At 44.2% G+C, this 12,095-nt stretch overlaps 1 protein-coding gene across 4 annotated transcripts in view; it reads left to right on the top strand.

Moving 5' to 3' along the window:
- MAP2K5 (mitogen-activated protein kinase kinase 5) overlaps positions 1 to 12,095 on the top strand; it is a 111,942-nt gene that overhangs the window by 89,702 nt on the left and 10,145 nt on the right. For 3 of the 4 annotated variants that reach the window (NM_001282348.2, XM_015292098.4, XM_046899070.1), the window contains 2 exons: positions 1,422 to 1,483; positions 3,957 to 4,002. The exons of the other annotated variant lie outside the window; for it this stretch is intronic. In NM_001282348.2, coding sequence (NP_001269277.1) covers positions 1,422 to 1,483; positions 3,957 to 4,002 — 108 coding nt within the window. The remainder of the gene's footprint in view (positions 1 to 1,421; positions 1,484 to 3,956; positions 4,003 to 12,095) is intronic. 4 annotated transcript variants of the gene reach the window in all.

Genomic DNA, 12,095 nt, shown 5'->3' on the forward strand with positions numbered 1-12,095 from the left:
TCCTTTTACTCTTCAGTTACTTTTGATTTAATTGTATTTTCCAGCAGTTTCCGATTGTTTGAATTGGAAACAAAGCCTTAATAAGAGTTCTAGTTAATTTTCTGTCTTGTAATTACCGATCTCATTTTTCTGATAATTGGCCACAGCAATTATATGTATATTTACTAATCACATAGGAGGCTCTGCAGTTGTGTCTATCTGCCACCATTGATAATGGCACACACATTGCAGAGGTGCTTTTATCATCTTCTTTTTTCCACTACATCAAAGCTATTTCCTCGCATTCTCAATAATGAATACATGCATGCATTTGACACAGTTGTGTGCTAGAGAAATTGTTTGGCTCCCACCAAATGCTGCACGCTCTGAGTTTCTTGCCTGCAGCGCTGGAAGGTTGTATGTAATGATATATTGCTCATCCAAATGGCCAAAGCACTCCAAAGCACAGTGAGATTAAAATAAGTCATTCCTTTGTTAATTTAAATAGGTGCATGTATCATACTTTGCGGGGTACTTTGTGTAGGGATGTCAGGGAGGAAAAAAGCCGCCGAAAGGTATTTTTAATAGCAAATGAGAATAGATGAGAATGGAGTCATTTGCAGCTGCCTGTTTTATGTGGCTCTCTTGTTCCAACTGTAGGTCTAATGAGATGACACTGTTAAAGTACTCTGCAGTGTAATTTCATTACATCCTGAGCTGTTACACTATAAACACAGTGGAGCTCTCTGTCATTCTTGGAAAAACTCCTAAATTCGTAAAGCCTGTCTCTGTAAATGGGGATGTTGTTTGTTCCCCGTTCGGGTGGGTATCTTTTTCCTTCTGCTCTTCATTTTATTCCTCTCTTTGTATCCTTTTCCTTTTCCCCTCAATGCCGGCTGGTTGTTCTCACCAGCCTGGTAAACTCTGCCCGTTTTCCCCCTAAAAATGGTTTTATTTAAAAAATACTCCTAAATCTGGAGCGGGCTGCCTGTCAGGACAGCCTCTAAAATGAATAAGTGTAAATAAACATGAGTGTAAATAAATAGCGAAAGCAGTGAAAGAAACAAAGGTCAACACAAGAATAATTTCACAGCTCTTTGTTAATTACAAGACCATTTGTGTGTTACTTAAATAATCATTAATTTCTCATTTACACTTTCCCTACCTTCCTTTTTACCCTGTGGCTATCATTGTCCTTTTTTCACCTCCCCTCAGTGTCTTTCCACATGTTTTTACCCATTGTGTAATACTCATTAGTCGAAATTCAGTGTTTTTATAACACGTTCTCAGAAGAATTTGTACCTTTCTCTCTCCAATTCTCTGCGTGAAAAGGGAGCTTTGTCGCTTCCTTCCCCCCCCCCTCCTTTTTGTCATCGCTGTTATATTGCTCTCCTTCTAAAAAATGCTCTTCTGACGCTGTTCCTTGTTCCAATCCAACCCAGGAGTCGCCCGTCCTTCCAGCCGGGGAGTTCTCGGAGCCATTTGTACACTTCATCACTCAATGGTAAGCTCCGTTTGCAAACATGCCATGCCCTCGATGTAAATGATACATGCCATTAACTCCGCGGCTCGGCGAGACCTTATGGCTTTCCTTGCATCCGCTCCGAGAGGAGAGGGACTTGGGGGCCTTGGGCAGATGGGGCAGCAAAGCTAAGCAAACTGTTTAAATTATGTAAACGTTATTTACACAAAGGGTCGTAAAAGTACTTACGTGGGTTTTCCCTGCTTTAATAAACCCGCCCTGATGTGGGTGCAGTGCTGGCAGTGGGACCGAAGGATTCGTCTGTGGGAAAGGGGCCGTGGAGTCCCGCATGTGTCATATCATTATTTAGGGCTTTTTGCAGTATTACTGATCAAATCACCGCGGTGTTTGGAGAGGCAGGCAGCCCTGATTAATTCCTTGGCTTCCCAGTAAGTAATTTTTACTGAGAGTCGTACTTTAAAACGCACCGTTGGGTGTATTTTCTTTCCTTCGAAGTGGATTGTTTGTTGAAAACCTCAGCAATGAGAGGGGAATGGGCAGGCAGGAATGTGTGGAATAAAGAACGCACCTCTGTGCTGTGTGGGGTGGCAGCAGGGTCTAAGTGACCCTGTAGTCATTCAGTAGTGACTAGCGGCAGGAGGGTAGGAATCGTAAGGGTAAACTCTCCTACGGAAACAAAGCAGAGGAAAATCCTTTTTTTTTCTGTCTGGCAGAATGAACCAAGCTCAAATTCTGCACAGGCACAATGTGTGCGGTGCGGGAGCGTCCCTCACGGCGAGCGTGCCCTTATGGGGTGCTCACCTGGATGGGGACGTGGCGGGGTGCCACCCAGGGCTGCACAAATGGGGGGGACTCCTTTTGGGGTTCTCTCCACGGGGGCAGGCAGGCAGAGCCCTCAACTCCACGCGCTCCTGCCCATCGGGTTCATGGCACGTTCAGTTCTCTGCTGCCCCTGGGATTCATGTATTTGTGCCGGGCTGAGATGGGATGCCACAAACATTGCAGAAACCAAAAGCAGTCTGATTATCGGTTAATTAAAGTTCCTAAATAATTAAAGGTTGGATAACGTAGGCTTCCTTTTTCCAATAGTTTCAGCTTACAGAGAGAGCTCCGTGCGGAGGGCTCTGCAGCACCGCCGCCGTGCGTGGGGCTGTGCATCTTTAATTCCTTCCGAGGGTAATGAAGGACTGCTTGAAAAAAAAGCAGTCCTCGTTGAGGCAGGGGGAGGGATAACCCGTGTTCAGATTTCCACAGATGTCAAAGTGAAGCATAACTGATGGTGGCTAATAGCCTGGTTTTCCCCGGGGACGCGGCTACTTTGGGCTGTCAGATTAGAGCTGCTCCCAACCTGCGTCGGCGCTCGCTGTTACCTGCATTGTTCCAGTTATTTGTGGGGGGTGTTTGGTTATTTCCTTCTCTGTTGGGAGGGTAAATCATATCTTAACTCCTCCTCATTGCAACGCAGTTCATCCAGGATGGCTGAGATGGTGTTCTACCGGCTGTACAGCGGGCAGCTCTTTTCAGAAGGGGGCATTACTGCTTAAAAACGCACTATGCAAGAAAGAAATTACACCGTGGACTATTTAAGCAATCAATTTCTAATAAGTATTAGAAATGTCAAGTGAGCAGCGCACAGGACTTGGTGCCAGTTCTGCCATAAACACTGCTGCTTGGATGTAATCCAATTAGTCAGTAGGCAGCTCCTGATGGTCACCTCTGTGCCATGTTATTGTGTTCCTTCATGCAGCTAAGCACAGTTTTCAATAGCTAATTGCACCTGTTGCACAGAAAACTAGGACTATTTGGATGAGAAACATGATCTTATAAACAGCTTAATGCTGTGTAATGAACTATCACCCTGCAGTGTAATGGAAATGAATGGGAAAAAATTAAGGTAGAAACCCCGGGGTATTGTGTGTTCTCCTGAAGCTGTTCAGTGTTGGAGTTAAATTTCCCACCTGTTTGGATAATATGCTGTGCCGAGCTATGTAATAATCCCCAGCAAAACGAGAATCATCTTCCTATGCCTTCTGAGCTGATTGGTTTGCAGTGATCTTCATATTTACACACCTTCATGGTTACAAGCAGTGCAGGCCATGAAATAGAAGGGAAGCTGTTGTCACTGCATCTCTTGCCCAGGTAAGCAGGCACTCGGAGGAGGGTATCAGCAGGTATGACACGTTCCAGAACTGGTGAGAGGAACCTATACATAGGTAGGGGTCTGCAGAGACACAAAGGGAAAAGTTAAGAGTTGGGCAGCAGTCAGCACAACACTCAGAATGGAGAAACGCTGACCATAAGGGACGGTGGTGGGGGAGAGGTTGGGTCATGTCTTGGTCCGACGTGTGTTCTGTCAGCCCGGGATCAGGTTAAGAAATACATGGGGATTCTGGGCACAGTCCGTCTGTGGTAAAAGAGGATGTCTTCAATACTTAAGCAAATGGAATAAATAAACATTTGTTTATATATGAATGTTTTCTTTTATGATATGTAGCATGAGAAAGCAACCAAAGGAAAGACCAGCACCTGAAGATTTAATGGTAAGTGAAACTTCAGAGCCTCCAGTATGACTTTTCTCCGAATGCTTTTTATTACTGTACACGGAAGTGGAGTTCTGGGGTTTTCTTGTTGGTTTATTGTTGCCTATTTTAATTATTATCATTAATTCTGTGGGGTTTGGGGTTGGTTTTTTTTTTTTTGTATTTTTCAGTGTGTACAAATTTAAACTATTTCGGGCTTGTGAAGCAATTGCACAGTTACAGAGAGCACACCAAAGGTGGAATTCTGATGCCAGTGCAGTTAATGGGTATTTTGCTGTTCCCTTTGTTGTGGCCAAAGCTGTGCTTGTGATTTGGGCAGTCAATACAGAACTTTCACAGGCAGTATCAATTTCCAGTCAGAACTATTTTGATGCTCAATGCACTGTTTTTTTTCAGTTTGTATGTCCGGGGATTACAGCCTGATGTGGGTCACGCCTTGCCATCATTTGCCAGCCTTAACCTTTCAAAATGTGAAGATTGAAAGCTGGAGATTTGGTCAAAGCAGTGTATTTTTAATGACGTGCGGGAGCTCCTGTTTTCACTTATATTCACGTAGAATGAGATTAGATTGGCTACAGCAGGTTGAGTTAATATGTAGTTTTGGTCTTCCTATAGAAGGGCTCTCAGCACTGGAATCTGAGCTCAGAGACCGCTTCCTTTTCTTGTGACTGTCACTGTTTCAGGAAGGGGAGGACAGGCTGCCTGCTCCCGGGATGTCCCCCATGGCGGTGCGTTTGGTGCACGGTACTGTTACTGAGCTGCTAGAAAAATACAGAGTATTTACAGGAATTTCTGTTGGAGGTAGGAGCTGTAGCCTGCTCTGACTCACATCAAATAGCTTTGATTTTTAAGGGTTTTGTTACTTCCTTTATGTGCTGCATTTCTTGTCACTTGGAGATTGGTGTAAAGTCATCACCATTTATTTTCTCTGCATCATGTAGAAATAATTTCAGCAGACTTCAACAGGATACGGAACGCGTTTCATCATTTCCTTTCTTGTTTGCATTCCACGAACTACAAGGAAAGAAAAAAAAACCCCAGTGTTTATATTGCAGCCATTCTCTAGTTAAAGGCCAATCTCCAAAGCAGCCCTGGGGCAGGTAGTGCATGATCCAGACTGGTCTCGATTTAGACCCTGGTTAGTAAAGTGTTTAACTCTGAATTTCATTTTGAGGATATTAACTTCAATAGGTTTACATTTGGAGTTAGGCACCCACTGCAGCACCCCGGCAGAACGAGGCCCTGAAGTTTCTCAGAGCCCCTCCACTTTGTGGTGGTGTGAGTCTCATATGGAAGGAAGGCTTCCGCTGCCTTATTTTGTCTTTTTTATTAACTTTTGATGGTTGGGAAATTCTTGCAGTTAGTCACATCTGAGAAAACTTGGAACAGGTTCTAGAAATGTAGACACATTTACCTTGTGCACTATTATGCTATGGCTGGATAGCTTAGCTATTAAAACAACAGAATAGGGTTTCATAAAACCTATATCTGTTTGTAAATGCATGTTTCAGTGATGCAATAGGCCTGCCACTTATAAATAAAACATCTGCAGATCGCACATACCCCCATAAGTATATATGTATGTTTGTAAGCAATAACACCACTCCAGGGTGTACAGTCATAAAAATGAGGCCAAAGGGTGAGTGCCTGCAGTACCAGGGAAGTGCACAGATTTATCTTTACAACTACATGCCCTGGAGTGTGCTGGGCCCCTTTTAAGGAGGTGTTTCGTAAAATAATTTTAAAATTATAGCTGCTCAGGAAAAAAAAAAAAAAAAAAGCCTTCTCACTTGTTAAACAAAATCTTTTGTTTAACACATTTTTTCCCTTATGATACTTCCTAGTCAATTATAAATGAACGTGCAGCAGCAAATACTAAAGCTCAAAGCAGGCTGCTGCTGGAAGGAAGGAGTGACCCCGTCGTTGCCTGCAGTGTGGCTGAGCCCCAGCAGCTGCTCTCAATTCCCTCCTGCAGTGGGATGGGCTCTCAGGACACAGTGTGCTCCTGCAGCGCTCACTGGGAGCTCAGTGGTTGCTCTCCAGACAAATTCTTTGCATTCCTAGACTTAGCCAGCCTTGTCAAGGAGCACTTTATTTGTAATGTTCACATGTGAATATACGTATGTATTTCTATATCTATCTACAGATATCTGTAGAATCACTGAGGTTGGAAAAGACCTCTAATGTCATCTAACCTAACCATTGGCCCATCCCCACCAACACAAGCATGTCTGAACATGCATATTCACATTTATGTACTTTTTCATGCTTAGATGGAAAACAGGGCCAAACCAAAAGCTGTTAAATATCCTCTGAATTCTTAAATTACTGACCAAAACAGCCTTTCTAGTTTCCCCTCTTCTGTTTCCTAAACCTCCCTTGTAATTCGGATGGATATCTCCGTGTTAACAAGCAGTGGGTAGAGTGATACAGATACTATCAGTGAAATCCTGGAGCTCTCAAGGTCAGCTTACCATTGATTTCAGTGAAAGCAGGATTTCATGTTGTTCATTGTTTTGATTTAAAGGAAATGTACTGGCAAGGATGAAAGGTGTAACACATTATCATCGTTAGCTTCAGACAAAACAGCAGAGTGCAGGCTTTCTCCCCTATGGACATTAACCGTACTGGAAGTCACTATTTTGTAACCAATTTAGTATAATTAAAGACTGGAAGCAAAATGAAGGGAGCAGAACATCAATCTTGTTCTGCTCTCCTGATAATCAGTGAATTGTTAAAGGCATTTTAAGAGCTGGCTCACAATACCTGGAGTGCCACATTGGCGACTCCAGCGAAGTCGTAGGGTTGCAGCAGGGATGCATTTACCCTGCCTGTCGTCTTAGGAAGGGCACTGTGCGCATCTTCCTAGAAAACAGGGCCAAAGCCAAGGCTGTATGAAATTCCTGTATGTAGTCAGGCTTCCTGGTACCGTGGATATTCCTGTGGAAGCGAACACCTGATTTCCACAACAGCTGATAGAAGTCAACTCCCTATATCTACACTCACTCTCCGTCATACCCATCCACACAAAAAATGCGTGACGCTGGTTTCTCTGTATACATCATCAGCAATTTGATTGTTTCACAGTATTTCCAGCTAGCAGACTTCTTCCATGGGAGTACAAATGAGTGATTTCACCCAGCAGTTGGCAAGTGGTCTATTCCAGAGTGGGAGTGATCTCTGTAATTCACTGGTGGTTGTTCTGAACCTTGTTCTTAATGTGTCCTCTCTTCTGTCTCCAATTTCTTCTTAAGAAGAGGAAGGCATAGAGTCAATGGAACTTGCTTGTGTTGCAGCACCGTGAAAGTCTGAGCAGCATCATAACGTATTCCTGCCCCTCTTCTCTCACTTTCCGCCATGAAAAGGAAGATCTCAACAATTCTTTTCCATAGAGATTATTTTTTCCATGAACTTCCTATTTCCTTGTACACCACAGAGCTGTCTGGCACTGCAAGCCAGGCTCCCAGGGGATCCTGGCACGCTGGAGCAGGGTGCATGCATTGAGGATGTGTGATGGGGCAGCACGGGGAAGGTTCCATCTCCTTGTGCCGAGCGTATGGGTAGGCATCTGCGCACTGGTGCAGCTCGGGAAGCTGTAGATCTGACTGCATTTACGGTATTTTTCAGAAGCTTTCCATTCTAAGCTCTATTTAATGGAATCTATGCATAGTAAGTAATCAGGTCAGAGAGAAGCAACATCCCCTGTTTGAGATCAATCGCTGGCTAATACTTTATCTAGGCCACTTTATTATCTCATGCTGATTCCATTCCCATTCTCCTCCTCCTTTGTAGCATGCACTTCAGCTGTGGTAAAAGTACGTATCGCATACATATTAAAAACATATACCCATTCTATCTGTATGTAAATGTGTGAGACACAGCTGGATATTGCAGGAGTTTGATTTACTAATAGTTATTATCTGTTCTAGCTGTTCAGAGGCAAAGAGAGTTTCAGAAAACAAGCCAGCGCAGAAATTGCCTTTATGATATCACTATCTGCTTTGGTAATTGTTTAAAATCTCTCCTTTAGCTGGAAACTTGGCCTTTTATTTTGCAGATTGTATGTGCTTCTCAGAAAGCCGGCAGATTTGTTGACGTCTCTTGGTTTTTGTTAGTACAGCATTGAACTCTACCATGCTGCATCTGGCTGTACAAATGAAAGCGATCTGCTTAAAGAAATTCTATTTGAAATACCAGAAGTCAAGCACGTAAAAGTCATTCCTTTATGCTTTCACGTGAATGCATAAAAGTACAGTCATTAAGATGCTGTTTGGACTTCTGAGAGGAAGTATTGGGCGAGGAGAGGCTATGCTTTTGGCCAAGGATCCGGCCAGCATCCGCTCTGGATTCCTTTTACACCAATCATGTTTGTTCAGGTCTCCAAATCTGAATCACAGCTTCTAGCTTCCCACCTTTTTAAAATTTAGATTATCAACGTTTCTTACGTTGGTGTTTTCTCAATTCAGAACTGAGTGATAGGTTGTACCTCCTCTGTGGCAAAAAGGCTATTGTGTTGAAAACTGGTTGGTTGGTTGGCTGGCTGGTTGGCTGGCTGCAGCCTGGTGCAGTGCTGAAGTTCCTTGTCCCTGTGCCTTCATCAATGCTTCTTTACACTTCAGAAGTGGCATTTAGGTCTTAGAAGCTACAGTAGGCATTTTTTCAGGTAGATATTTGTTTTTATATTTAAACGTGTGGGCTTTTTTCTTAAACTTAGGATATCTAGATTTCCAAAGATGGGTTCTGTCTGGGCATTGCCTTGTCCATAACAAAAGTAGGAAATTGGAGATAAGAAGCTTTTAAGCAGCAGTATTTTAAGTGGTGATATTCACGAGAGTGTGGCCAGTAGCATTTCTTACCAGGTAGAGCTAAACCTGTGTGTGGCTTGTTGTGTTAGCCCATTGCTAGCAGCTGGTAGGAAATACTGTGTGTTTTCAGCAAGCAAGCGAAAGATCAGCATAATCCTACCTGAATTTTCATGTAAACCTTCAGAGTAAAGCCAGTAATATCCTTCCACTCGTGTTTCCAATGGAAGGCTTTCCCCAGCAGCTAATTTGGTGTTGCAGCGGTGGCATCACTGAGTAGCTGAGATTGCTGAACAGATTGAGGTTTTCATGACCTTAACTTCTGAGAGGGAGCAGAGGGCTGTCTGCACTTGGCTTTTCACAGAGGCATTTGGTAAATCTTTTGAAGACAGCTTACAGATAAATGTTTTCCGTCGCAGTCTGTCTGGATGTTTGTGCGTCGTTGTTGGATCACACTGAGCCCAGAATTTTCACTCTTTGGCTGCTTGCAAACATTTGTTTTCCTGAGCCAGCGCAGGATCACCTATCAGAGGTGATTTGTCCAGAGAAGAATTGTCAGTTCTTGCACCTGTGGTGGATAGCTTTGTTTGCAAACACTCAGACTCTCCTCTGTCTCAGTGATCCCAGTTCATTCAACCCGTGACAAGGAGAAATTCTGACAGACACTGAAACACGTGCCAGATGGGAAGGAGAGGGCTCTTCTCTGATTTCCTAAGGAAACAAGCACAAAGCCAGGTACTTCAGCTGCTGTAAACATGATTAATATTAAACTGCATCTTCAGTCGATCAATTCAGACAAACAGTGGAGAAGTAGTCCTGGATGAAATCCTGGCTATACTGGGGTCAGTGAAGATTTTATATTGACTTCACTGATGCTGGGATTTCAGTGGGACTCAGGGTGTTCCTGTTACTGTGTTTTGTCATCCCACTTGGTCAGGGTAGCTTGAGCTGGAGGAAAAACAGATGGATGATTTCAGGTGGCTGCACTGCTCAACCTATTCCCCTCTGCTGAAATAGAGGAAGGTGGGTTGTGGATCTTCCTCTCTTTCCTTCTCTCTCCACTGTTTCTGTCCTTGGGGATGTGATTTGCTCTTCTTTGTCACTTGAGAAATCAGCTATTGAAATGGAGAAATATGCTCCATCGGTGTCACTAAATCCAGCAATTACAGCAGACTAAGATTGTGACAAGGTTAACTTCTGAGCAATGGGGTTTTAAGGTGTTACGTTCATTCTCTGTCTTCTGCAGTCCCACTGCTCAACATGCCACTGACTTTGTACAGAAAATGTGGAAGTCTGACTTTCACTTGCTAACATGCCCTAAAGCTGCACAACAAAGTGGCATTTTTCAGTGAGATGTGAAAAAGAGAACTTGAGCCGGCACGAAGAAGCATTGAAAATGTAAGGAAACGGGACAAAAACAAATGGGCAACACTGATATTCGAGTGATACAGCTCGGATGATGGTTAATATTTTTGGTGACTTGAGTCTCCTGGGCTTTGCAGTTTAATTTGAGCAAATGTTTCGTTTGGCACTTCTGGTGCTTCTGTCTTTCTCCAGATGCTCAGGCAAATATTTACATCTCACTCATCTTGGTAGCACAATTGCAAGTCTTCCAGCTAAATATCTTGAGGGGTTGTGCTCTTATGTTAATGATGCTTCTGTCTCTGTTCCCTTGCCTGCGTGTTGGCCGGACTAGATGATCTTGGTGGTCTTTCCAGCCCTTACGATTCTGTGATATTTATTAAAAATAAATAGATCTGTGAATACTTCCAAGGTGAAGCGTATTTTTGATGCCAAGAATCCTGTCCTTTCCACTTGTTCCAAATTCGTCACAGGACGTGCTGTAACGGGCAGTTCTGGAAATCTCTATGCGGTATTTATTTGTGTAATAAAGCTGGAATTTTCCACCGATTCAAAGCCCCCCTATGAACTCAGATTGCTGGCGTTTGTACGGAGCTGTGTACGTACGGTTTGTACGGTGGGCTGTGGCACCTCAGGACTACCCTGCAGTATTAAATAAGAGCAGTAATTGCCTGTGAATGAGGAGAGCACGGAGCCGGGGTGCAGGCAGGGCTTCCTCTGACCTGCGCGCATTGTGCCGCAAATCCCTTAATCAGATTTGTGCCGGTTGATCCTTGCATCCACAGAAATTCAGCTGGAGGATCGGGGCCTGAAGTAGTAAAAAATCAATTAATACAACTTTCTAATTCGTGCGGTTGACAAAAACGCATATAAATAGGGGACATTTTCCTGCTTAAGAGGGCTGCGCTGAAAGATTTTTAATTGGATTTTCATTGTGATTGACAGCACTCGATTATGACAGTAACTTTATTTGGCTGGACTGTTAGAGCCCTCTTGTTGGGATTTCTTCCATCAAAGCTCTTTTTCATCCGCTGAATTCCCGGCGGAGCAGCGGTGGCTGTGAAAGAGCCTTTTAGCACCTTTGTTGCAGCCATCCCTGGTGATGATTGGGCCCAGCTGGTAGCAGAGAGGAAAATGTCCCTCTCACAAAGAGGTTGCGTCTCCCGTCCCCACGGCTTCGATAATTTTAAGAGCCCCAGAAACCTGTTGAGGATTAGAAGTAGCTTTAGATGTGAAATGAGTGTTAAGTATTAGTAATCGGGAGATTAGGGCCCCGGGGACAATGGGAGATAAACAACTGCAATTAAGGCAAATCTGCCAGAGTAAACAAAATTTAGCAGAAACAGATGCCCTAACCATTTTGGGGGATTGATTGGAGGGCACCGAGGAATCGATTTTTGTCTTGTTTACACTTCCAAACCCCCGCGATAAACCGGGAGGCTAAATATTTCATACCGCCTGATTTTAGTTAATTTTTTTCCAGCTCCTCACAGTGGGTCTGCGCTCGTCTAACAGTGACCAGGCCTGAGTTTATTCCGCGTTCACAGGGAGCAGCTAATTGTCTATGAAGGGCCCCTGTGTTTAAATGGGCTTGACAGGAATTTAAATTTTGTTTCAATCAACCTCCGCGCTCGCAGCCTGCTCCAGTTCCTAATTTTTAAATTAAAGATGGTTTTTGAAGCCTCTCCTCCGGCAGCGGCTGCCGCGGAGCGGGGGGGAGGCGCCGCTTCATGGAGGCCGCAGCGGCGGAGCGGGACGGGCGCGGCCCCGAAATGGAGGCCGTCCCATCTGCACGTCTGCCCTAACAGCTCAGGGGGATGCACTGCGGTGTGGGCCGCCCGGCAAGGCCAGAGCTGGGGAGGGGAAGGGACCGGAGAGATTATTGAAACACAGCCATGGTGGCCTTGGTCCTTGTGCTGGATTCGAAGG

Source organism: Gallus gallus, chromosome 10 (assembly GCF_016699485.2).
Source record: "Gallus gallus isolate bGalGal1 chromosome 10, bGalGal1.mat.broiler.GRCg7b, whole genome shotgun sequence".
Lineage (NCBI taxonomy): Eukaryota > Metazoa > Chordata > Aves > Galliformes > Phasianidae > Gallus > Gallus gallus.